The following is a 27,300-nucleotide window of genomic DNA, read 5'->3' as shown; positions in this document are numbered from 1 at the left end:
GGTAAAGGGACCCCTGACCATTAGGTGCAGTCGTGGCCGACTCCTGGGGTTGCGGCACTCATCTCACTTTATTGGCCGAGGGAGCTGGCGTACAGCTTCCAGGTCATGTGGCCAGCATGACTAAGCTGCTTCTGGCGAACCAGAGCAGCACACGGAAACGCCGTTTACCTTGGGCTAACTAATCCTCAGGGCCCCTTCCAACTCTACAATTCCGATTCCTGCCCCTCACTACAGAGAGCCAAAGCAAGGTGCCATTATGTATTTATTTTATATACCACTTGATTCTCCTGCCAACCTAGCAGTTCAGAAGTACGTCAAAGTGCAAGTAGATAAACAGGTACCGCTCCGGCAGGAAGGTAAACGGCATTTCCGTGCGCTGCTCTGGTTCGCCAGAAGCAGCTTAGTCATGCTGGCCACATGACCTGGAAGCTGTACGCCGGCTCCCTCGGCCAGTAAAGCGAGATGAGCGCCGCAACCCCAGAGTCTTCCGCGAGTGGACCTAATGGTCAGGGGTCCCTTTACCTTTACCACTTGATTACATCAGTCTCTTTAATCACTGTATAGAATGCTCATCAGCTACAATAGAAGTAGAATCAGTTAGCAGCTATCTCAGTGAATGCCTTCCCCGAGCCTCTCCCTATTACAGCAGGGATGGGGGACCTTTGTGCTGCCGAAGGCCACATTTGTTTGAGGGTTAAGTGTTGGGGGCTGCATGCTGGCAGCATATAGGGGCTGGAGCTCCTGGTGGATGGAGCCTATGCCAAAACATAGGATATCCTTTTCTCTCTCTTGGTGCCAACTCCCTTTCCCTCATTTCCTCTCTCCCTGCCACGTACAATCAGAGTTGGAAGGGATAACGAGGGTCATGCAGTCCAACCCCCTGAAATGCAGAAATCTTTTTGACCAATATGGACAATCTGAGATTAAGAGTCTCAAGCTCTATTGACTGAGGTATATCTCTCTCTCTCTCTCTTTCTCTCTCTCCATACCAGCCCCCTTTTCCTTATTTTCTCTCTCCTTGCCCCCTGCACAAAGATAGGCTGCAGGTTCCCCACCCTTGCCTTATAGACACACATCCCATTAACAGGTCTGTGTTGCAGGCATGGCACACATCACCTTCCCTGCATCAGGACTAGCTCTGCCACTCTGTCAGGAAATTGGGTCAGATCAAAGGGATACCACATTGAGGACTGAGCATGCCCAGTGGTCGTGGAATGCAGGCTGACGGTTGGAGGGGGTGGGAATGGAAAACTGGGGGGGGGGGAGGGAGAGAGAGAGAGAGAGAGAGAGAAGGAATGGTGTATTGTGGAAGAGGGTAGAGTTCCAGCTAGCCAACCACAGTTCACCATTCTGTTTGAAGTCCCACTTGTATATTTCTCTATTTCATTCCATCTTAGACAAAGCTAGGAAACTTTTGCTCCTAAGCAGGGGGTGCCAGTACCAATGTATTAATATTTGGCATGCCTTAGATCTGAGCTCTGGCATTCAAAGCAGGTTCCAGAGCTGAGCCCTGGCTTATTAAACCTTGCCTCTGGGGCTGGATTATGGAGACCTCTTTACGAGAGCAAGAGGAGCAAGGCTGTAATACCGCCTGCTAAATATTTTAGTTTATTATTATTTAAAATGCAAATACCATGCCCAGGAGCCCTCAGTTTTATCCTCAGAACACACAAATATATATTGCACATGCATTTGCTTGGCATAATTTATTCTGCTGCCAAGATTGAAAATTAAAATATGTTTTATCATACAAATGTAGATTCAAAGATCAAAGAAGCTAACGAAGAAAGAACAGAAATAAATAAAATCTACTATTCTCTGCCAGAAGAGCAATCTTTAACATGGTTATTCTCTTTCCCCTCTTATTTCCTATTAATGTAATACAGCAGAGCCCATATATTTTATATATCACACACACACAGTTATTCCTCCTGCAATGAAGATTGTTATAATGGTCCTTTGGGGTTCTCAGGAAAACAGATCCTGCGCCAAATACCCCAGATTCTCAAACTTCCAGAGTGAATAGCAGAATATGTCCGAACACAGATGCAGATCTTGTTCACCCAGGAGCTAGGGAGATGACTTTATAGCAGGCAGTCCCCACAGGGCACGGCAATGGACTCGTCTGATCACGCTGGGAGCAGAATCAATTATGAACAGTCAGGAGGTGGCTTTGAATGGTCTAATAAAGCACCAATTCTCATGTGTGAAGTGTGCCTCCCTAGGGAGATGTGGACAGTTGCTAAATCTCTCTGATCCCTGCCACAATGCACATCCAAGATCACTTTACTGAGATTAGTCCCCTTTTAACAAAGATTATCCACCTCCCCACCTTCACCAACAGGGACTTTCCCAAGCCTTTTTAATTGAACCCACTTTAGCGACTGACCACGGAGAGAGGACCCACTGTGCCTGGCAGCTTGTCCAGATTAATTTAGTGGGGAGTATGACTTTGTGCTTGAGGTATGGCTCTGTCCTCTGACTGACCCAGCAGAAGTGTCTGTTGAGCCCCTCTTCACTTTCTAAGTCAGCATCGCTGATGAAAGAGGCAAAGCTGGGCTCCGAACCTCTGGAAAAACTAGAGCTGCAGCAGAGAAAGCAACCAAAAGCTGCGAAACTCAGAGAAGGGTACAGCGGGCAGGAGAAAATAAGGAGTTTCAAGGTGTGTACCTGGCAGCAGAAAACAAACTGTTTGCAATGCGATGCATTATTCATTGCAAGCAGCTCTTTGAGTAAAAATGGGCCAGTGCAGGAGCTGGAGCTGCCTGTCTGGTGGGGGCGGGGGGGGGGGGAGGTCTGCAGCAAGAGCCTCCTGGCAGAAGTGTTGCTGCAGCTTAAAGGGAGGAAGAGGGCCAAGGCTGCTGTGAGGTTGGGGCCGGCACCGGTGGGAATGGCGAATCGGCTCCATCACTGCCCTGACCCTGCCACCACCTTACTCCTCCCTGGTAAGCGACAGTGATGCTTCTGCAGGGAGATTGTTGCTGCAGCTCTGTTCCGCCAGGTGACCCACTCCTAGGGCAAGTGTTTTCTAAGGAAATATGTATTTGAGCGTATATGCCTCTCGCATCTGAACCAAGTTCGTCAGTCCTGGTGGATTATTATTATTGTTTATTAAATTCCATCCAAGGATCACAGGGCAGTTTACAATATAAAAACACAACAATAAAGGTAAAGGGACCCCTGACCATTACGTCCAGTCATGACCGACTCTGGGGTTGCGGCACTCATCTCGCTTTATTGGCCAAGGGAGCCGGCGTACAGCTTCCGGGTCCTGGCGAGCCAGAGCAGCGCACAGAAATGCCGTTTACCTTCCTGCCGGAGCAGTACCTATTTGTCTACTTGCACTTTGACGTGCTTTCAAACTGCTAGGTTGGCAGGAGCAGGGACCGAGCAATGGGAGCTCACCCCGTTGCGGGGATTCGAACTGCCGATCTTCTGATCGGGAAGCCCTAGGCTCTGTGGTTTAACTCACAGCGCCACCCGCATCCCAATATGTACCATAGCAACAAGCAAAAACAATAAACTCCCCTATAAATCCTCCCAAGGCCTGGGAATGTTTTTGCCAGGCACCTAAAGATATGTAACGAAGGTGCCAGGCAAGCATCCCTGGGGAGAGCATTCCTCAAGTGGGGAGCCACCACAGAAAAGGCCTGTTCTCATTTGCTGCCCTCCGGACCTCTCACAGAAGCACACAGAGAAGGGCAACAGATGGGGAGGAAAGGAGGGGCTGTCAAAGAAGCAGCTAAATAACTACCAGCAAATAAATCTGACAGTTGTGGTTTGCAGTTTAAAGTGGGGGGTGGGGTGGGGATAACACTTTTGGAAGATCTGAACTGTTTCCCAACCCTCTTCTCCATCTTCGAGGATGTTTGCCTTTTTAAATCCCTGTTCTCAGCAACCATTCTCCCCACACAGCTTCACAGCACTCCCCGTGGTTCCATTCCTGCCTGTCCCAGAAAACAGAAGGTTTTGCTTCAGTCAGTCCCTGCAGGGTGAACATAGAGCAAACCAATTTGACGGGGGGTTAAACAATGTGATTTAGGAGATCAATAGGAAGTCCAGCCCTCTGAAAACAAAACAAAAAATATTGAGAGAAAACGGTGATGGTCACATCCAGGAGCTGGCTATCTTATAAAATACATTTATTTGGAGCAAGCACTGGTTTCCTTGCTAATACAGCCCTGATTTGTAGATACAATGGGTGAATTTTCAGCTGCTCTCAACTAGGTAATTACCGTATTTTTTGCTCTATAAGACTCACTTTTTCCCTCCTAAAAAGTAAGGGGAAATGTGTGTGCGTCTTATGGAGTGAATGCAGGCTGCGCAGCTATCCCAGAAGCCAGAACAGCAAGAGGGATTGCTGCTTTCACTGTGCAGCGATCCCTCTTGCTGTTCTGGCTTCTGAGATTCAGAATATTTCTTTTCTTGTTTTCCTCCTCCAAAAATTAGGTGCGTCTTGTGGTCTGGTGCGTCTTATAGAGCGAAAAATACAGTACCTACTGGTAAAAAAGATAATCAACTGAAAGCAAGGAGCAATGGCAGGCTTACAAAGCTATATCCTGTGGAACATATCACAAAGCATGCAAAAACTCTAGTTTTTGCATGAGTTTTTGATGAGTCACTTGGAGTCCTTAAGCACTGAGTCCACAAAGTTCTAGGACAAAGAGAGGATTCAGGCTATGGAGATTAAGTGTGACCTTGCGTCTATTAATAGGACCTATTTTTCTTGTTAGTTCTCGGTAATTAAAAAGAAACATGGCTATGAAGATTGGCTCCCTGTTTTCACGCCTGAGAGCATATGACTCGCCTCCTCGCATCATGCCCAAGGCCTATCTGGTCCAACAGCAGCCACTGCCATGTGCTCCTGGGAAGCTCAAAACCAGAGCATGACAAAGGAGAAACTCAGAAGGGATTCTTCCTCCTTCCTCCTAGTAACAGAGACTTGGGGGGTCAATGAAACCAATTGACAGCAGATTCAGGAAAGACAAAAGAAAGGACTTCTTCACAATGCATTACAGACCACAAGAGGAGGTGATGGTCACTGCCTTAGATGACTTTAAAGTAGTTGCGGGGAACACCTGCCCCCCCACTTGATCTTGCTAAAATACAATTTCCATCAGCCCCTGTAAGCACGGCTAATAGGCAGGGATGATGGGAGTTGTAGTTCAGCAGTATCTGGAGGGCACAAGGTTCCCCACACCTACTTTAAAGGGAGATTAAAAAAGGTAAAGGGACCCCTGACCCTTAGGTCCAGTCGTAGACGACTCTGGGGTTGTGGCGCTCATCTCGCTTTATTGGCCGAGGGAGCTGTCGTACAGCTTCTGGGTCATGTGGCCAGCATGACTAAGCCGCTACTGGCGAACCAGAGCAGCGCACGGAAACGCCGTTTACCCTCCTGCTGGAGCGGTACCTATTTATCTACTTGCACTTTGACGTGCTTTCAAACTGCTAGGTTGGCAGGAGCTGGGACCGAGCAACAGGAGCTCACCCCGTCACGGGGATTTGAACCGCCAACCTTCCGATCGGCAAGCCCTAGGCTCTGTGGTTTAGACCACAGTGGCAGTATTAACACCCTTTTGCTTGCCCAAAAGAGTTCAGATAATGCGTGTGTCCTCCAAGCAAAGTCCCCCTCCCTCAAGGATCCACTATGCTCACCTGGGCCACAGGGAGGAGGTAGCAGTGACAGTGACCCCCCCCCCCCTTCAGCAGAGTGGCATTTCTCACTAAGTAAGGGCACCAGGGATGGAGGCCACTGACTGGCAGAAACTGACACCAACAGCGTATTATCTTTTTAATGAAATAAATAAATCCCTGCCAAAGGGGCTGAGACTTATGGCCCCAGGGTCCTTCCTCAGTAGGCTGTTGAGGAGCTGCAGCAACTCCACCACCTCCCCCTTCCTGTGCACCAGATAACCTAAGTGTGCTTGCCTTTTATGGGGTCAGGTCATTTGTCCATCCAGCTTGGTATTGCCTGCACTGACTGCCAGCAGCTCTCCAGGGCTTCAGGCAGGGGTCTTTCCCAGGGACTGAACCTGGGACCTTATGCATGCAAAACAGATGCTCTCCTGCTGAGCTATGGCCCTTCTCCAAGGAAGAGGAGGCAGTGGTAGGTGCAGAAGATGCAGACTGCATGAGCCTTGCTTGCAGCAGGCACCTCTTACCCATCCCTGAAATAAAGGTAAAGGTAAAGGGACCCCTAACCATTAGGTCCGTCTCGCTTTATTGGCCAAGGGAGCCGGCATTCAGCTTCCGGGTCATGTGGCCAGCATGACTAAGCCGCTTCTGGCGAACCAGAGCAGCTCACAGAAACACCGTTTACCTTCCTGCCGGAGCAGTACTAAGGAGCAGGAGCAGGGACTGAGCAACGGGAGCTCACCCCGTCGCAGGGATTCGAACCGCCAACCTTCTGATCGGCAAGTCCTAGGCTCTGTGGTTTAACCCACAGCAGCACCCACATCCCCCTGAAGTAAACATACTCACAAATAAATAAAAGCTCTCAAACAGTCGGAGTTAAAGCAAGCACCTGCCTCTGCTCAGCTCACAATTCCTAACAGAAAATTCGCCTTTTTTTGGCTTTTTTAGCTCAATGAGCTGCTACCAGTTGTTTTCAGCAAGCTTTCTCTCACCTCCTTGTGCCAATGTATGTGGTATACACACACATACTTGAAAAATACACTTCTCCAGGGATAAAGCTCTTTATCTGCAGTGTGCAAGAAGTGGACAGTTTACTTCTCCACTTATATGTATGGTCCTTTTAAAATTCAATCAGGGAAGAACTGCTTGAGCTAATTTTTAAAAAGACACTTCATCATCCTACCATATTCCAAAGTGATGTATTTATTACTGGGTGGTAAGTATACGGCAGAACATTTTGCAGGGAAAGCTGCCGGTACTTCTGGAAGTTTCTGGCAGTCGACGTGCATTTTGTGACAGTGGGGGTAAATTGGGTGCAAGAAATGTCTGTCTTATTTTAACTACTATGCCTCATTTGAATTACCCCAATGTTTGATGAAGTGCAATATAAAAACGATGTTTAAACAGTCCTTATTTGTTGTGACTGATTAAAATGAAGAATAAACCACAGATACCAGATATGTGCATATGCACACTGTACAGATTCTACATCCATTCAGCCCCAGACAGCCAGCATTGCTATTGGTCAGGGATGATGGGACTTGTAGTCCCAACAACATCTGGTGCTCCACAAATCCCTGCTCAGCCCTTGGTCACGGCACAATTGCTGAAGCTTATTTCACAGGCAATTATTACAAAGGCAATTGTTCCCTGGAGGCATAGAAACATAACAAATATATATATCCTGATAAGTGGTATCAGTCAGGCTCATTGTTAAGCCAATGTCTATCATCAAAAGTGTAACTGAAGTTGCAATGCAATGCACATGTAACTGGAGAGTACATCCCATTGAACAAAATTGTAACTTACATGTCAGTAAAAATGCATAGAACAACATTGGAAGGCTGCAATCCTAAACACATTTAGCTGGGGGGTAAGCACCTCTGAACAGAATGAGACTTACTTCTGAACACATTGGATTGTGTTGTGAAACTCTTCTGATTAGGTTTTTTTAAAAAAAACAAACAAAAAAACCAGCAACCCAAAACCTTCACCCTTGACTCATGAGGCCATTAGCTAAGCCTTCTGAAACATAGAGCTTCTGTCTCTAAAATGGGCAGTCTGGTTTGTCCTTATGACAATGTACTTGGGTAACACCTCTTCAATTCCCAATATTGAAAGTACAGAATGAGACCTCCAGTGAGGCAGAGCATACACACACCCAACCTGGCCAAGAAACAGCTTCCATCCTCAAAGTGTTCCTACCATCAAAATATTTCTCTTAATGCTCAGCCAGAGAGCATGAACATGCTCCTCGCTGAGCAGACAAGAGGCCCATCAAGTCTTGCGTCCTGTTGGCCACAGTAGGCAGCCAGATGTTTACAAGAAGCTCCCTAAACAGTCAAAGGCAACAGTCAAAGAATAACCAGGATCTGGCAGCTGTCATAGGCAATAGCTATTCATGGGCCTGGCACGTTTATGAATGGCACGAGGAAAACTTTCCGACACTCTTCTAAGAGCCTGCACCCTGTGACACCAAAGTCTATCAAAATTCACTATTTATTGTGGGAAGAAGGGTTTTATTTTGTCTTTTCCAAAGGGCTGTCACATAGATGATGGAACAACCCCACTACAATTGCTTCAGATGGTAGAGCCAGGACCAGTGGGTTCAAATTAGGTAGATCATTTAGACTAATTCTTAGGAAGAGCAAGGCCCCCTTTTCTTTTTAAGCAGAGGTTGCATGGCCTCCTAGCAGGGGTGCTGTTCCAGTGGATTTCTTGCATTGGCTGGGGGTGTGTGGACCAAATGGCTGCTGTGGTCCCTTCCATCTCCAATTTCCTACCAATCAATTCCACTAAAGGACCCTGTGTTCTACCATTGTGGGAGAGAGTAAAACTTCTCTCCATCCACTTTCTAAACACCGTAAAGGTAAAGGGACCCCTGACCATTAGGTCCCGTCGTGGCCGACTCTGGGGTTGTGGCACTCATCTCGCTTTATTGGCCGAGTCGGTGTACAGCTTCCGGGTCATGAGGCCAGCATGACTAAGCCGCTTCTGGTGAACCAGAGCAGCACACGGAAACACCGTTTACCTTCCCACTGGAGCAGTACCTATTTATCAACTTGCACTTTGACATGCTTTCAAACTGCTAGGGAGCAGGGACCGAGCAACGGGAGCTCACACCGTCGTGGGGATTTGAACCACTGACCTTCTGATTGGCAAATCCTAGGCTCTGCGGTTTAATCCACAGCGCCACCTGCATCCCCTCTAAACACAATGCATATTTTAAAAACATATCTCAGGTGTGGTTCCATCCCATCATCTCTGGCCGCCCAGCTAAAAATCGCAAGGAAAGCTCTCCAATCCCCTGATCATTTGGATCCCCCCCTTAAAGCACTATGCCCTCCCTTCTGAGAAGGAGCAAGCAGACATTTTCACAGTATTCCAGATGCAGCCACACCATCGGTTTACATAAAGGCATTAGGAGAGCAGCTGTTTTATTTTCAATCCCTTTCCTAATAATCCCTCGCATGGGATTTCTTCACAGCGGCTGCACACTGGTCTCACTGAGCCACTTGGCATAAGCTCACGATCTCTTCCCAGACTGTCCCTGAATATGCAAAGTTAGGATTTTTGTTTTTTTAGTTTTGTCCCAATGTGCAACATTTCCCACTTGCCCTTAGCTCCATTTGCCGTTTTGCTGTGCTGGGTCTTCATGGTGCCCTTTCCTGGGAGCTTGAGTTCAGCAACCTCTTGGTTCCCCATCCCTGTGCTAAAGCAATAACCTGTGTGTGTGTGTGTGTGTGTGTGTGTGTGTGTGTGTGTGTGTGTGTATGTGTGTGTATATTCATCCCTTAGCAGGCAAGTGTTTTCCCCCTCCCCCGCACAAAAGGAAGTCTTCTACCGAGTGGATTGGTGAAGTTCTAGAGTCACCCCGTCCTCCACCTCTGCTAACACTCTGCATTTCTATACTGGGAATTTAAAAAAAGGGTTTTCCTTCCTCCATGGCTAGCACAGAAACCAAGTGGCCTCTCCCACCTGTGCTCCTGCTCACCTGCACAGAATTCCTGGTCACCTATGGTGACCAAGCGAAACTTGGGTGTCCAGTTGTTTTTGGACTACAACTCCCACCATCCCTGGCTAGCAGGACCAGTGGGTCAGGGATGATGGGAATTGTAGTCGAAAAACTGCTGGGGAAACCCTGTTCTACACCATGGCTGGGGAACCTGTGGTCCTGAAAATGTTGTTGAACGTCAGCTCCAATCATCCCTAACAATGCTGGGCAGTTGGTGATGAGAATTAGAGTCCAACAGTGGTCAGGGATTATGGAAACTGCAGTCCAAAAACAGCTAGAGACCCAAGTTTGGGAAACACTGCCCTAAATGCTCTCAAGGCTACCTGCTGGGTGCCTTCGTTTCACCCAGTCTTCCCTTCCGCCAGCTGGGTTTCAGCAGCAGAAAGTGCTTGTCTCGCACTTGCTGGGTGGGGAGGAGCCATTACGTTAACCTCCTGGCAGGTGGGGCACTTCCAGGCAGGGAAAGGAGGTTTTCGTTGTTGTTTCCCTGCCTGCTTAAACTATACGGATCTTTGTTTGCAAGGTGATGTCTCTGCTTTTTAAGATGCTGTCTAGGTTTGTCATTGCTTTTCTCCCAAGAAGCAGGCGTCTTTTAATTTCGTGGTTGCTGTCACCATCTGCAGTGATCATGGAGCCCAAGAAAGTAAAATCTCTCACTGCCTCCATTTCTTCCCCTTCTATTTGCCAGGAGGTGATGGGACCAGTGGCCATGATCTTCGTTTTTTTTGATGTTGAGCTTCAAACCATATTTTGCGCTCTCTTCTTTTACCGTCAGTAAAAGGTTCTTTAATTCCTCCTCACTTTCTGCCATCAAGGTTGTGTCATCTGCATATCTGAGGTTGTTGATATTTCTTCTGGCAATCTTAATTCCGGCTTGGGATTCATCCAGTCCAGCCTTTCGCATGATGAATTCTGCATGCACCCTCGGGAGTGCCAGACTGCCCCTGCCAATGTGTCTGCACCACGCCTGTCTCTGTACCATCTCTCCCTCTCTCTCTCCCTGCAAGCAACGGCAACCCACCTGCTAGGAAACCTGTGTGGCAGCTCTGCCGTACCAGAACCTCGACTTGTGGGTCCCACTAGCTGCTCTGTAGAATGTCTCAGGCCGGCCCTGTCTATATGCTCCATCACCACCGGATCACAGTTGTTGCTCTATTTAGCTCGAAGCAGACAGCTATTATTAGATCCAATTTTGAAGAATTGCAATCAGACTGAGCTGGGGATGGTTTCTGGGCTCAGGCAGACGCCTGCTTGGCCCAGCTCAGTCGAAACCAAAGCAGCCCGGCCCAGATTAACGTGTCAACAGAATAAACAGCGGCCCTGGCTCAGGAGCCAGACATGTGCTCCGAATTATGCCGTCCCCCAAAAGCAATAATTTCATTAACACAGCTGCAACAAAAAAAAAAGAGAAACAAAAAGGCTCCCTAGCTCAGCATGCAGCATGGACAGCAAGAATGGGGCTAAGGCATTACAGTGGCTCCTTTTCTGCAGAGAAGGCAAGGGTCGGGCTTAAGTGCCACTGCCTAGTGACAGACTCAGGTTCCTACAGAGAGACAAGGAACCTATGTCTCTCTATAGATATTGACAGACTCCAGCTTCCATCATGCCTGACCATTGGCCATGCTGGCTGGGGCTGGTAGGAGCTGGAAGGCAGCAGGCGCTCTGCTCCTGGTTTAAAGGATCAACTTCTTCCCATTAAAACACAGCTCTGGTTTCAACCTGGGAACTCCAGGGCCAAGAAGGATGGATGTCACTGATCTAGGGAGCAGAGAGAGTGGTGATCTCTTTCTAAATGTCCAAATGGACAGAGGTCAAGCTAGCACAATCTGATGCTGGAGAAGACATGTGACAACTGTGAAGAAGAGGAAATTCTGGCATGTGCCCCTCTACCACCCTGTGGCACTGTGTTAGTGGCCAAAATCCACTCTCATATAGAAGAGTACCCCCCTGCTCTCCCCCTGGCTTAAGCCTGTCTGCAATTCCTGGCTTTTTATTTCAGATGTGTAGAGGCAGGATGTTCTGGGGTTGAGCAAAGGGCTTTTCTTTCAAAACTAGCCCCGGCCCTGTATATTTTAACAGCAACGTGACACAACTGAAGTCTTCCGTGGCCTGGAAGAAAAATGACAGAAGAAATCTCACCACCTACATCTAAATGGTTCAAACTGTTGTCCAAGGTACAGGAACAGACCCTTAAAAAAAAAGAGCTAGCAGTCTGATCTCTCACTTGTATTAAGCCTATGCCATGCCTCTTTCCCCAAGAACCTTCACTTTATTTACTTCAAGGCTGTGATCCTGCCATAAAACAAAGGGTTTGGCTTGGTGCAGCCGTGAGATTCCTGAAATTCCCAGCTTTCCATTGTTTTCATTTGCAAATTCCCAGCTTTCCATTGTTTTCATTTGCATCTTACCCTGTCTGCCTTTCAGGATCTTAAAAAGGCGTGTGCGTGTGATACTGCACAGGCGCACCCCCCACACCCCACGAGGCAGAACTTGCGAGCTTGCCAGGTCAGCATGTGGTTCCTATTCATACATAAGATCAGTGAATCCTAGCCTACCAGGCTTCGATTGTCCGCTTTCTCCCAGAAAGGAAGAAATGTGGAAGAAATGAGCAGAACTGGGAAGGCAGACTTCCTGTCCCAAATGCATCCCTCTTCCCCCTCCGGAGAGTAATCTCACTTAATGCGCAAGCTGGTTCAGGGCTGGGACAGAAGCAGCATTGCCAAGATGCAAGGAGCAAGGAACGGATGCTCTGCCTCTGCAGTTGCTCTGCACCAAATGTGTGTGATGTCTGGTGCCCATTTCAACCCGCAACCACCCCCCCCCCCCAGGGATCCCAACTTCCCTTCCTTCTTTTTAAACGAGTTTGTAATCTTTGTGGCTGTGAAGATAAGCTTGCAAATACAAAGGGAGTTCGGTCATCAGTATTCTGCCCAAGTCGTTGTTCCTCTCTGGACTTGAGCGTGCAGATATGAATTAAGCAGAACCCCAGTATGCACACATTGGTACAACTTACTCAGCTGATTTGCCAACAAAGGTCTGTATAGTTAAAGCTATGGTTTTCCCAGTAGTGATGTATGGAAGTGAGAGCTGGACCATAAAGAAGGCTGATCGCCGAAGAATTGATGCTTTTGAATTATGGTGCTGGAGGAGACTCTTGAGAGTCCCATGGACTGCAAGAAGATCAAACCTCTCCATTCTGAAGGAAATCAGCCCTGAGTGCTCACTGGAAGGACAGATCCTGAAGCTGAGGCTCGAATACTTTGGCCACCTCATGAGAATAGAAGACTCCCTGGAAAAGACCCTGATGTTGGGAAAGATGGAGGGCACAAGGAGAAGGGGACGACAGAGGACGAGATGGTTGGACAGTGTTCTCAAAGCTACCAGCATGAGTTTGACCAAACTGCGAGAGGCAGTGGAAGACAGGAGTGCCTGGCGTGCTCTGGTCCATGGGGCCACGAAGAGTAGGACATGACTAAACGACTAAACAACAACAACTCAGCTGATACAATTTGGTGTTTTGGGGCAGAGAACTTGGGACCATTTCACTGAAGAGACTACAGCCCTGAGTACAGTGAATGCTTACAATCAACTATTTCCGTACCCATCTTAGTACACAAAGCTCCTCCACATATCTGATCTTTTTCCATCTGCATAATCGTACTGGCGAAGCTGTTCACTGCTCCTCCTCTGTGACAGACAGAAACCAAGATAACATGGAGCACCAAAGGTTGCCAGTTTTGTTCAGTGCCTCTAACTTTCATCGTCAAAATTCAGTGTTACTTTTCAACTTTCTGCCAGTTCCGAGCTTGAGTTTAAACATCTGAACAACAGGCCAAAATTTAGCCACCAGGAACAGAAACGTTGCCAAAAGAGGGGTGGGTGGGTAGCTGACAAATTTGCTTTCATCTATGCCATGAAACGCAGGCTTGAACTTTACCTGGCTGAAGTCTCACTGGGGGTTACAGCCGTTTCATTGGCCTATGCCCCTAACAGCAACCCGAGACTCTGAAAATTAAGCATGGAGAGATTTCCAAGCATAGAAACGGAAGTGACAGTGAAAGCTTCAGCTGCGTAATTTCTGTATGGCGGGTTGCTGTTAAAGGCACTTAAGAAGGTGGCAAACCTGTTGACCCAATCCTGCTACACATTGCTGTGATTAATTCCCTCTGAAGGCAGTCTGATTTAAGTTAGCTGAGCTATCTTTATTCCTCTGGATTCAATCAATGGGTCTTCAATCAATCCTCAGTACTCAACCCCACTTTGTTCAATTCTTACTCCCAGTAATAATTAATAGGACCCCAGCCTTACACACAACTTAAGGTGGATTGGACCCCCTATCTGCCTGGCCATACTGGTTCCTATGTGACCATTTTGGTTTCTGTTTGGCTCTTCTTCTTTCTCAGTACTGCAAATACAGGTAAAGGTAAAGGGACCCCTGACCATTAGGTCCAGTCGTGACCGACTCTGGGGTTGCGGCGCTCATCTCGCTTTACTGGCCGAGGGAGCCGGCGTACAGCTTCCAGTTCATGTGGCCAGCATGACTCAGCTGCTTCTGGTGAACCACAGCAGCGCACGGAAGCACCGTTTACCTTCCTGCCAGAGCAGTACCTATTTATCTACTTGCACTTTGATGTGCTTTCGAACTGCTAGGTTGGCAGGAGCAGGGACCGAGCAACGGGAGCTCACCCCGTCGTGGGGATTTGAACCGCCGCCCTTCTGATCGACAAGTCCTAGGCTCTGTAGTTTAACCCACAGCGCCACCCATGTCCCTAGTACTGCAGATACTTCTATGATTAATCACAAGTGGAGAGAGGGCTGTAATGGTCAGATCCTGCTTTGCAGGCTTCCCATAGGCATCTGCTTGGCCACCGCAAGAACAGGAGATTGGACTAGACTGGCCTGATCCTGGCAAGCTCCGCTTATGTTCATACTGCCAGACAATAGAGAAGGCTGCCTCAGAAAGTGATGGCCTCTCTCTCTCCTTAAAGGTTTTTAACTGAAGCTAGATGACCACCTAGGAGAGATGCTGTGACAGTAGATATTCCGGATTGTCAGGAGGTTGAGCTGGACGAACTTTGAGGTTCCTTCCAAATTGATGAGTCTATATGAGAGTCTGTGTTTCACAGCAACCATAAACCCCAAAGCTTTTTTCGTACAGAGTGAAGGAGTCAAGTCTTTCAGGGAAAACAGGTTGACACACAGAATCAATAAATGTGTTGCCTCTGGGACCCTCTGTAATCTCCCAAAGAAGGGTTTGCCGATACCTAGCAGAGAGGCACCAAGTCTGTGAATGTTATCTATACAGCAGCACCATCCACGCATATCGTGGTTCACAGAGGAGGGGGCTCCTCCCTAAAGGGGCTTGCAATCCAGAAACAAAACAAGAGGAGGGAAATCGAAGCTGGGGTAAACCGTCGAAAATGCAAGTATTGAAATGATTTGAAAGAACAGAAGAAAAGCGAAATTAAAAAATTCCTTCCAGTAGCACCTTAAAGACCAACTAAGTTAGTTCTTGGTATGAGCTTTCGTGTGCATGCACACTTCTTCAGATACGAAGAAGTGTGGTATCTGAAGAAGTGTGCATGCACACGAAAGCTCATACCAAGAACTAACTTAGTTGGTCTTTAAGGTGCTACTGGAAGGAATTTTTTTATTTTGTTTTGACTATGGCAGACCAACACGGCTACCTATCTGTAACTAGAAGAAAAGCGCTGCAGGATCAGGCCAGTAAGTAGCCCATGTAGTCCATCATCCTTTTCTCACAGTTGCCCACCAGAAGGCTATGGGAAAAACATGAGCAGGACTAACAGTACTCTCCCAATTTGTGATTCCCTGCAAACATAGCCATTGTGGCTAGCAGCAATTGATAGACGCATCCTCCCCATCAATTTGCCTAATCCTCTTTTAAAGTCATCTAAGTTAGGTCATGTGGGGACGCAGGTGGCGCTGTGGGTTAAAGCCTCAGTGCCTAGGGCTTGCCGATCGAAAGGTCGGCGGTTCGAATCCCTGCGGCGGGGTGCGCTCCCGCTGCTCGGTCCCAGCGCCTGCCAACCTAGCAGTTCGAAAGCACCTCCGGGTGCAAGTAGATAAATAGGGACCGCTTACCAGCGGGAAGGTCAACGGCGTTTCCGTGTGCGGCTCTGGCTCGCCAGAGCAGCGATGTCACGCTGGCCACGTGACCCGGAAGTGTCTCCGGACAGCGCTGGCCCCTGGCCTCTTAAGTGAGATGGGCGCACAACCCCAGAGTCTGTCAAGACTGGCCCGTACGGGCAGGGGTACCTTTACCTTTACCTTTAAGTTAGGTCACTGCCTCCATAGTTCAACCATGCACTGCATGAAAGAGGATTTCCTTTGTTCTACCTGGACTCTTCCTGCATTTAGGACTAGCAGGGATGTGCTTGCTTTATAGAAGATTCTGCAGCTTTTAATTTTGTTTAAAGCCAGGCTCAGTCTAAAGCACACACCAGCTGAGCCAATTGGGAGAATAAGACCTGCACAACTTGAATGCAACACCTGGGCTCCCCTGGGATGGAGCCTGAGGGAAAGGTCTTGAACAAGAGCCCCCAGTGAGAACATGGCTTTGGAATCCTGCCTGGGATTGTTATGACAACACCACCAGCCAGAAGACACACATGGTGAGCATGCAGGCAGCACTGAGTGCTCTGTGTTGTTGTAAGTTACACCCTTCTCTGGTGAGTCACCTAGATGCACTTCTCATAATCCCTACCCCTTCTCTCAGCCCAAATCCTGAGCAAAAGCAACAGGGTCTTGCTCAGGAGAGGGGAGGGAAGCCCAAAAATATAGTTCTGAGGTCATTGGTGGCAAGATCCCAGCAGCTTTGAGTAATTATTCCTATAATTTCTATGTCTCAAGACAACAGCATCTGTGCCAAGCATTTGCTAGACCTTGAGAAAATGTCCAGCAACTGGCTGATGGAGCCCTACAGAGTTCAGACACACCTTACAAGATGGGAAAACAACAGCAAAAGCTCACATTAAATAGGTGTTTGTGTGTGTGTTTAAGTCAGTTTTAAAGAGTGGATTTGATGGGCTCTGAAGTCCTCTTGGGGATCAGGAACTGATTAAGAGTAGGACTAAATGGACAGTTGTCTGAATGGTGAGAACAGAAGTCCCCAAGAATTGGTATCAGGACCTGGGATGAAAAGGTACTTATTTTAATCTTAGCATCAGAAACAAAGGAACCTGCTTTATATGAGAGCAAGCTATTTGTCCACCTAGCTTCATGGACTTATAGAATTGCAGAGCTGGAAGAAACCCATGGGCAAAATGGATTTCCTACGCCAGTTGTGGAGCCGCAATGTCACCACAAAAAATCTGAGATTAGGAAGCAGAGCATATTTTCTCTTATTCTGACTGGCAGCAGCTTCCCAGGGTGTTGGGCAGAGAGAGGTCTTTCCCATCACCTATGGCCTGATCCGTTTTAGCTGAGGATGCCAAGGATACAGCCTGGGACCTTCTACATGTAAAACTCAGCTAGGAGCCCTTCCCATATAATCTAGGGCTGTGTGCTGTATATAGACTAAAGCCACCTGCAGCAGAGGTGAAATAGAATTGCACACAATGTCAAAAATCAATCTTTTAAAAAAGTTTCTTCCCCAATGTTTACTTTTAAAATATATTTTTAAAGAATTTAAAAGTATTGAGATTTATTTATTTTTGAAGCATCCAGAGACAATAAATTCTTTGAGGAATCGGCTTCCCAAGGGAGCTTGCTGAGCTCACCTGCGGGTGGTGTTCAGGAGTTTGGCAAAACAACAACAACAATCTTGTTTACACATGCATTTCTGGCCCCCAGCTGATTCCAGTTGGTTGTTTCATGTGGTGCTAATACTCTTGTTTTCCACTACTTTTTGTTTTGTGTTTTTTCATCATTTTTTGGTCTGAGCCATTGAGGAAGGCAGATGAGGGGAGGGAAGAATGTGGAGCAACATGAGGTAATGAATGCAAATCAAACCATATAGTGACTAAATTTCTAAAAGGGGCTTTAATCCTCTAATCTGGCAACCTATGCCATTTTGTCCAAAATATTCTGGCAGTGCCAGCCCTATCATTAGGTAAACAGAGGTGGCTGCTTCAGGCAACAGAATACCCAGAGCTGGGGAAGGGACAGCAACTTGCCCTGAGCCCCCTAAACTAACCTGTTTCCATCAGGGGCCGTGAAGGGTGCTATTACGTCACCAGTGGTGAAGGAAGATCCAATTGCCAATTGCACTTGTCATTCACACGGCAAAATTTGGGGGCTAGCCCCCAGGCTGCCATCAATTATATGGCAATCAGAGATGCTTTTTCTGTGCATGCTCATAGGCATGGCTCAACATATTCTAGGCCTAGCTCCTGCCATTCACAACTTATTCTGGGCTAATCCTTCACCTGTTTCTAGGCTAAAAGGCAGAATATGAGGTCACATTCATACCACATGTTTAAAGCTCTCTTAAACCACTTTAGCAGGCCTGGCTCGCCCCCAAGAATCCTGGGAACTTTGGTTTGTTAAGGGTGAGCTAGAATTGAAATACTTTATTGTCACTTGTACAACTTGTATACAGTGAGATTACACAAGCACCTTAGTCTTAATTCCCCTCGTTTACTGACGCACACCCACCAAACCTGAAAGTCGGTTGCCCTGTTGTTACCTTTTCATTCAGCAGCCTAACAGCCCACGGATAGAAGCTGTTCTTTACCCTGTTGGTGCAACTAATTCCCAGCACCCTAAACAAACTACAGTTCCCGGGATTCTCAATGACTGTTAATCAAGCTTTAAATGTATGGTGTGGATGTGACCTAAAGTTTGAAGCACATTTTCTTTAAAAGAAACCAGCTTGGCAATTTTCACATACTGCTTCCTTCTCTGCTCGAGATCAACAGAGTGCCAGCCTGCTGAACTGGAGTCCACTGAAAGATAGGACGCTTTATTTTATTTAATGTGTACATTTATTTTCCACCTTTCTTCTATCGCAGAACTCAAAAGTTGCCTACAGGGAGCTTCCAGATGGTCTCCCATCCAGGCAGCAATGGGGGAAGCCTGTGCTTGCTTAGCATTAGCAAGGCATTTGCCTCTTGTGCCCTCAGACCATGTCCTTATCTGACACCATTTCATTATATAGACATCATTTCTTTGGGTTTGAATGGTGACATGGCTGGTTAAGTGGTTGCAAACAGTAATTACCCTCACATGTAATGCAAATTGAACATCAGCCTGAGAGGGTTGGTTATGTCTGGGGCCTATCTACATTTATGGGCTTGTCAATTTCTAAATGAATGTTAATTTTGCTTGGTTGAGTCACGCATTGTGCCTGTTTGCAGAATATGTTCCTTCGTCGCCTTTTAAAATCACCTTGCAAAATATAGACTCTGCACACTCCCAGACGCAGGCACGCATGGGTTTACAGATACCTAGCAGAGAGGCGCTGAGTCTATGAATTTTATTTATACAGCACCCACAACACACACCCTGAAGAACATCTTCACAGTTTCTTCTTGACTGTTAAGCTCCTGGCTTTTAAGGTAAAAGGTAAAGGGACCCCTGACCATTAGGTCCAGTCGTGACCGACTCTGGGGTTGCGGCACTCATCTCACTTTATTGGCCAAGGGAGCCGGCATACAGCTTCCGGGTCATGTGGCCAGCATGACTAAGCTGCTTCTGGTGAACCAGAGCAGCGCTCGGAAATGCCCTTTACCTTCCCGCCGGAGCGGTACCTATTTATCTACTTGCACTTTGACGTGCTTTCGAACTGCTAGGTTGACAGGAGCAGGGACCAAGCAACGGGAGCTCACCCCGTCGCGGGGATTCGAACCGCCAACCTTCTGATTGGCAAGTCCTAGGCTCTGTGCTTTAACCCACAGCGCCACCCGCATCCCTACTTTTTAAGGTACTGCAGGGCATTTGGTGTTTTCTCAAAGGATCAGAAGGGGAGAACCTTTGACACTCTTGGTGTTGCTGGACTCCCAGCTCCCGACATCCTTGCCCACTGGGCCAAGCTGCCTGGGGCTGGTGGGACTTGGGAGTCCAACAACATACAGTGGTGCCTCGCAAGACGAAATTAATCTGTTCCGTGAGGCTCTTCGTCTAGCGGTTTTTTCGTCTTGTGAAGCAAGCCCATTGACAGCTTAGCGGATTAGCGCTATTAGCGGTTTAGCGGCTTTTAGCGGATCCGCTGATAAGCGGCTTATCAGCGGATCAGCTGATAAGCGGCTTAGGGCTTAGGAAAAGGGGGGGGGGAGGGAAAAACCCCGCAGGAACTCGCAAGACATTTTCGTCTTGCGAAGCAAGCCCATAGGGAAATTCGTTTTGCAAAGCGCCTCCAAAACGGAAAACCCTTTCGTCTAGTGGGTTTTCCGTCTTGCGAGGCGTTCGTCTTGCGGGGCACCACTGTATGGGGAGTATTGGTTCCCCATCCATGGGATAAAGTGTAGTGACACGGCAGAGAAAGCTCTCATTTCAGCCCTGGGTTAAATCCTGCCATAAAAACAAAAGCCTCTTGCTGGGATGACAACCCCTGCTCTTGTCTTTAGCCTTCCTGCTACTGGCAAGGTGGCGTCTGTTTTTTACCTGTGCTCCCTCCCAGTTTACCAGAGTCCCCAAGGCATCTACTAGCCCCCTGCTCTTTGCTCTTCCTCCTTCCTTAAAGCACACAAAAGTTCTCAGATTAGCTATTGTACTTGGCAGCGGCATAGCAGGGAGGAGGGCGTCAACCCATCTCATCTGAGGTTGTGTGTGGGGAGTGCCGTGGGGCTGGGGGAATGGGTTACTTGGCACCCTTCTCTACAGCTGGGAGGCAGAGTTCCCCAGGCGAGTCACTTGGCTACAGCCCCAGCTCCATTTCCACTGGCCATCAGAGCCGTGATCAATGTTTAATTAGATGCGATTTAATTACCCGCTTGCTCCTCCGTCACCAGTGCTGACAAGTCAGCTCAAGTTCCCAGCACTGAGGACAGGCAAGATGTCAAAGGCAGGATGCGAGAGCCAGGCCTCCCCCCCCCCTTCTGAGCAAAGGTTTCGCCCTTGACCCTATAATTGATGCAGAATACGGCTAATGTCTTATTGAACCCTGTAATTGAGGCGGGATACAGGCAATGCCCAGGGCCCTGTATTTCTTCCTTAGCCAGCATTGTCAATATTCACCACACCTGCCTGACTGCGCTGCGGCAAGGAAAAGGCTGCAAAATCCTGCAGGGCATGTGGGGAGAGCAACACACTCTCCTACTGGGAATGAAGGGCAAGTCCCCCCCCCCCAATAGAATTCATAGAATCCTAGATCATCATTCTAGTCCAATCCCATGCAATGCCAGAATATGCAGTTGTCCCATACGGGGCTCGAACCTGCAACCTTGGTGTAATCGGCACCATGCTCTAACGCAGGCTTCCTCAACCTCGGCCCTCCAGATGTTTTTGGCCTACAACTCCCATGTTCCCTAGCTAGCAGGACCAGTGGTCAAGGATGATGGGAACTGTAGTCTCAAAACATATGGAGGGCTGAGGTTAAGGAAGCCTGCTCTAACCAGCTGAGCTATTTGACCACTGAGCTATTCATTTGTTGTTGTTGGTTTTTTTTAAAAAAAAAACAGCCAAGAAAATACATGTGACTGGGCTGTATTTAGTGGTGAGGGAAATGCTCTCTGTGAATGATCAGGGCCACACCTCTTCAGTTTTACTTCCTGTGTTTCAGGGCAGAGTTCTTGTATGGAAACGGTTCCTAGACTTGGGGTGACAAGTTCTGGAGCTAAGCTCTGGTGCAAATTGGGCCACAGGGAGCTCACAAAGCCCAGTCACCTTCTTCTGGGAATACATAGCACTTCAAACACTGCACAAACAAACATTCCTCAGGCTCTAGGGCAAGACCAGAATGGGAAACTCGGTACCTGTGCGGTCAGAGTCACTCTCCCCGATGCTGGAGGACGGACTGCCCACAGGCCCCGGTTTGTCACCCTCGCGGGCTCCCGATTCCTTCTGCCGTGTCCTGGCGGCCTCAATTCCCTTTACTCGCCGGGCATGGCGGTTCCCCTTGTAGTGTGCTTCGGCTTGGCTCTGTGGAAAGGAGAAAGCACGTGAGCAATCAAGCAAACCACAGGCCTATGCCTGCATACTTCTGGTGCTGCTTCTTCAAGCTAGTCAGCTGTCAGTACCGCTCAGCGTGAAGCCACAGCCCCTCACCCCTGCCACAAACCTGTCCTCTTAGGAATACAGTTCAGCTAAAACTGATGCCAGATCACATCGTGCTGTAAGTCTGGAGCTCAGGGGTAGTCAAGCTTGGGCCTTCAGATGTTGCACTACATCTCTCCTCATCCTCAACTGTAAGAACATTATCGGGCCAACCAGATGGTTGTGAGAAGCCCGTAACCAGGACCCAAGAGCTCTTTCCTCTCCTGTGGTTTCATTTCTTTTTTTAATACCCGTATTTTTCGCTCTATAACACGCACCCGACCATAACACGCACATAGTTTTTAGAGGAGGAAAACAAGAAAAAGAATATTCTAAACGAAACAGTGGATGTATGATTTTTGTGGTTCATGCAGTGGCCACAGACATGTGATCTGACGGTGAGTTTGGGGTAGCCCAATGCAAAAATCCTGAGGATCCATGTGGATCCGTGCTTTGTAACCACATTTTAAGTGGGGAGGGAAGGAAAAGCACTCAAGGGACAAGGAGCACGCGTGGAGTGGGTGGAGAAGGATGCTGCTAATAATGAAGAAGAGGGGTATAAGTGGAGAAGGCTGCTCTCTTCTCCTGCTTTGCTCCTTTAAAGCAAGCAGGCTCTGCTTCTCTCCCTCCTCCCATGCTTGCTGAAAAACTTTGCTGCTATTTAGCCAGGTGAGTGGGGAGGAGAGAGGGACAGAGAGCCTGCTTGCTTTAAAGGAGCCAACCGGACAGGAGCCACTTACACTAGTGTAAGCGGCTCCTCTCCTCTCCTCTCCCGCTTTGCTCCTTTAAAGCAAGCAGGCTCTCTGTCCCTCTCTCCTCCCCACTCAGCGGCTCTTCTCCCACTTTGCTGTTTCAAAGGAAGGGGAACCATGGATCCTCTGCTCATGACTGCAGCAGATCCCCCCCCCCCCCGCCACCCGTAGGCATTCCCTCCATAACACGCACAGACATTTCCCCTTACTTTCTAGGAGGAAAAAAGTGAGTGTTATGGTGCAAAAAATACGGTATTTTTTTATTCAGAATTAAAACAAAACATATTATCCAGAAATATATCATCCTTATTCCCCCCCCCATTTTTCTTCCCTCCCCCCCCACAGAACCCACCCACCCCTACCCCCCGACTTCCCTCAGTTCCAGTCTTTGATTTCTCTAAAAATGCTGTTTTCTGCATGTTACACAGTTGTATCGATCCTCAAACTATTTAGCTGATTATTATCAATAACAAGTTTGTGAATGTTTATTCAAAACCAGCCAAGGAGTCCAGTTCACTTTGTTGTGTCTTCAAATACTTTGTAAAGGGTTCCCATTCATCTTTAAAGTCACAGTTATCCTTGTCCCATAGCTTGTATGTCAGTTTTGCCAGTTCTGAAACAGTCCATCAATTTTTCTTGCCATGATTCTTTAGTTGGGGTTTCTTCAGTCTTCCATCCTTGTGTTATTAAAACTCTCGCGGCCGTTGCCACATACATGAAGATGTTTTTCAGCTTTTTTGGCAGATCTTTCCCTTCCTATGGTTTCAAACAAGTCGCTGAAGAGGCATATTGCCTCTCACAGTGAAGGTAGCCATTGATAACCTTATTCCTCCATGAAGGTGTCTAATCCTCATTTGAAGCCATCACTACTTTTTGTGGGAGCAAAATCCAGAGGGAAAGAAGTACAGTGGTACCTCGGGTTACATACGCTTCAGGTTACATACGCTTCAGGTTACAGACTCCGCTAACCCAGAAATAGTGTTGTTGTTTAGTCGTTTAGTCGTGTCCGACTCTTCGTGACCCCATGGACCAGAGAACGCCAGGCACTCCTGTCCTCCACTGCCCCCCGCAGCTTGGTCAGACTCATGCTGGTAACCTCGAAAACACTATCCAACCATCTCGTCCTCTGTCGCCCCCTTCTCCTTGTGCCCTCCATCTTTCCCAACATCAGGGTCTTCTCCAGGGAGTCTTCTCTTCTCATGAGGTGGCCAAAGTACTGGAGCCTCAGCTTCACAATCTGTCCTTCCAGTGAGCACTCAGGGCTGATTTCCTTCAGAATGGAGAGGTTTGATCTTCTTGCAGTCCATGGGACTCTCAAGAGTCTCCTCCAGCACCATAATTCAAAAGCATCAATTCTTCGGCGATCAGCCTTCTTTATGGTCCAGCTCTCACTTCCATACATCACTACTGGGAAAACCATAGCTTTAACTATACGGACCTTTGTTGGCAAGGTGATGTCTCTACTTCTCAAGATGCTGTCTAGGCCTGTCATTGCCCTTCTCCCAAGAAGCAGGCGTCTTTTAATTTCGTGGCACCTCGGGTTAAGAACTTTGCTTCAGGATGAGAATAGAAATTGTGCTCCGGCAGCGCGGCAGCAGCGGGAGGCCCCATTAGCTAAAGTGGTACCTCAGGTTAAGAACAGTTTCAGGTTAAGAACAGACCTCTGGAATGAATTTTGTCCTATCCTAAACCTTCAGCTTCACTGAATGTCCCTGAGTTCTATGAAAGAGGGAGAAAAAACTTTCTCTATCCACTTGGCTCCTCACCATCCAAATTTTTATTTTAACCGTTGGCCACATGGGCTGGGGCTGATGGGAACTGCAAGCCAGCTACATCTGAAGGCTGCCATGTTGCCTACCACTGCCATAACCTTTCCTGAGCATGTTAAAAGCTCACACCTGACTGATCCAGGGTGACCAAGAACACCAGGAAGCTCTATGCATAAATATATGTGACTTCCACATACAGTACTAGCCTCTCTCTTTGGAATGGCCAGCCTTTGTTCATGTGGGTTGTCTACTTTTGTTAAGCCACATTGTTTCCTGTGCAATCCTCCCATGAGCTTCGCACACCCAATTTGTGGGCGATTCTGGAACACAAATGCTGCAGCACCAGCTGCCCTGTCCCGTGCGGACAAGCCAAGCACCTTTAAGGGTTTCCAGGTTTAATGAATGTTTGCAGGTCCTGTCCATTTTATTGCCTGCTTGTGATTGCAGCTGGGGGATTAGCAATAAATAGCCTCTTAATTGCTTCTTGAATAGCTTCTCTTAATTGCGCTCTCTCTCCCCCCCCCCCTTTTCTTGGGAGAAGGGGGAGTGCTGAAGACGCTTTAATTACCTATTTCCTCTCATTATCCTTTCTAATTTCTTTCTTTCCATTGTTTTTATAGCCAAGCAACACTTCTGCTATCCTAGATGGCGTATTTCCTGGGTAACATTTTTTAAAAAGTGTGTAATAGTAGATTAACGGTCTTTTTGCTTTTCATACTTCCATGAAAAAGTGAGAAGAAATTTTAAAAAGTCTTTCCCCACTCCCCCACGAAATATAAACAACTGGGGGCTTATCCACATCTCCATTTGCCCCACCAATTCCCCCAGGAAACCCGATCTTAAGCACCAAATTGGAACAAATGGCAATCGGGTTTTCTGCAGACTGCAGTTTGTTTCGATTCAGCACTAAAGACTGGGTTTTCTGGGGGAAAGCGGGGGGGGGGGGCAGAGCAAAGGCAAAACCACTCAGACCTTGCCTATAAAGTGTGGGACAAGCAGGAAATGTGAATGAGAGGCTACTTTGTCACTGATCTCCCAAACCTGATTGACCATGCCATGAGCTTTTTGTCTCATCCTGTGCAGCTGGGATGGAACGAGGCATTACAATAAGGTTACCAGATTTTTTTTTTCAATGAATCCAGGAACACTTTTCAACTTCAGTAGGAATGACAGGATTTTGTCAGGGGACTGATTTGTAAATCCAGGGACTGTCCCCGGGAAACGGAGAAGTCTGGTAACCTTACATTACAAGTAACAGGGTTACTGCAACTGTCTGTCTTCCTAGTCTTCATCCCCTTGTGCGTTTCCACACTGCCTGTCTCACATAATTGGCTACTGGCACAAGGGAAATGACATCACACTGCAGGTTGTATCTAGTTTCATCCTTACAGTGTGAACCTAAGCGGGTTTCTTCAGAAGCAGGCCTCACTGATGTCAACGGCCCTCACTTCCAAGACAGCAGCCTTCCTCGGATCTTGAATTTACATGACCTGACCTTGAATTAAATGGCTTCTCGGGTCTAACAGGATAGCTATTTGTACAGTGGTGCCCCGCAAGACGAATGCCTCGCAAGACGGAAAACCCGCTAGACGAAAGGGTTTTCCGTTTTGGAGGTGCTTCGCAAAACGAATTTCCTATGGGCTTGCTTCGCAAGACGAAAATGTCTTGCGAGTTCCTGTGGGTTTTTTTTCCTTTCCCCCCTTTTTTCTAAGCCGCTAAGCCGCTTATCAGCTGATCCGCTAAGCCGCTTAACAGGTGATCTGCTAAGCCGCTTATCAGCTGATTGCTAAGCCGTTTATCAGCTGATCCGCTAAGCAGCTGATCCGCTAAGCCGCTTATCAGCTGATCCGCTAAGCCGCTTATCAGCTGATCCGCTAAGCCCCTAAGCCGCTAATAGCGCTAATCCGCTAATGGGCTTGCTTCGCAAGACAAAAAAAAACGCAAGACGAAGAGACTCGCGGAACGGATTCTTTTCGTCTTGCGAGGCACCACTGTATTTTCCTTTCAAAAGCACCTTGGCTAACCTGCTCCCATCCCCTGTGGAGGGGCCATGCGCTACATGTAGAACTGCCTAGGCACATTCCCAGGCATCACCAGTAATAGGCATGGAAAAGATCTTTGCTGGAGACCTTGAAGATTGACTGCCAGTTAGGGCAGCACTGGATTAGATGGGCCAGATCGGAGTGAAGCAACTCCTTGTGTTCATACATGTCAACCTGCAGGTTCATGAAGTGATGTACTTTGTTGCTTTCTTCATTCTACGGTAAAAAATCTCACCTTGGGGCAAGAGGCTGGGCAGTAACCAACTTGGTCTTTGCGTCTTACGGTTCAGATACGGAGCGTAAGGCTTACCATTTCATAGAGGCTAAAGCAATCGATAGGATGACTATGTTCCGCCTCCACTGTCACAGGCAGTATGCCTCTGAATACCAGTTGCTGGTAATCGCAGGAGGGGAGAGACCTGTTGTGCTCAGGTCCTCCTTGCTGGTTTCCCATGGGGACAACTGGTTGGCCATTGTGAGATCAGGAGGCTGGCCTAAATTGACCTTTGGCCTGATCCAGCAAGGTTCTTCTTATGACATCACCATCATCTCTGAAACCAGCCCTACAGAGATCCCCCACATTCCAGATTTCTTAAACCACATGCCATTTCCCTGAGCCTCGTTGAGTCTCTGGCTTGCGTGAGTGGGATGTGACCTGAGCAATGTCTCTCAATGCATCTTCAATGGGATTTGCACTTCTCCCGCCCCTCAACAGCCCACTGCCGCTCTCTGAGACCCACCACCACGGGCCGCACCGCATGAAAAAGCTATGAAGAGAAGGGCTGGGACCTGGGGTCGCCAGACCCTCCAAGACTCACCTCAGAATTGAAGCGGATCTGGCAGACGTTGCAAGAGATGATTGGGCGCTTGGCCTTGGTTACGGGTACCCCAAAGGTGTGGTTGATCACTGCTTTCTGCACTGGGTCCATCTG

The 27,300-nt window shown here is 47.9% G+C and overlaps 1 protein-coding gene across 10 annotated transcripts in view; it reads right to left on the bottom strand.

Moving 5' to 3' along the window:
• Positions 1 to 27,300, bottom strand: part of ZNF385A (zinc finger protein 385A) — a 207,413-nt gene that overhangs the window by 16,704 nt on the left and 163,409 nt on the right. For 9 of the 10 annotated variants that reach the window (XM_079966765.1, XM_079966764.1, XM_079966761.1 and 6 more), the window contains 2 exons: positions 27,187 to 27,297; positions 21,526 to 21,691 (listed from right to left, as the gene is read on the bottom strand). In XM_079966765.1, coding sequence (XP_079822891.1) covers positions 21,526 to 21,691; positions 27,187 to 27,297 — 277 coding nt within the window. Of the gene's footprint in view, positions 1 to 21,525; positions 21,692 to 26,678; positions 26,838 to 27,186; positions 27,298 to 27,300 lie in introns of those variants that run through there. The other variant, XM_079966768.1, reaches the window with a different exon arrangement.

This window comes from Podarcis cretensis (assembly GCF_951804945.1).
Source record: "Podarcis cretensis genome assembly, chromosome: 2".
In the NCBI taxonomy this organism is placed as follows: Eukaryota; Metazoa; Chordata; class Lepidosauria; order Squamata; family Lacertidae; genus Podarcis; species Podarcis cretensis.
Note: the sequence above shows the minus strand (reverse complement) of the source record. Positions and strands in the feature narration are given on the sequence as shown.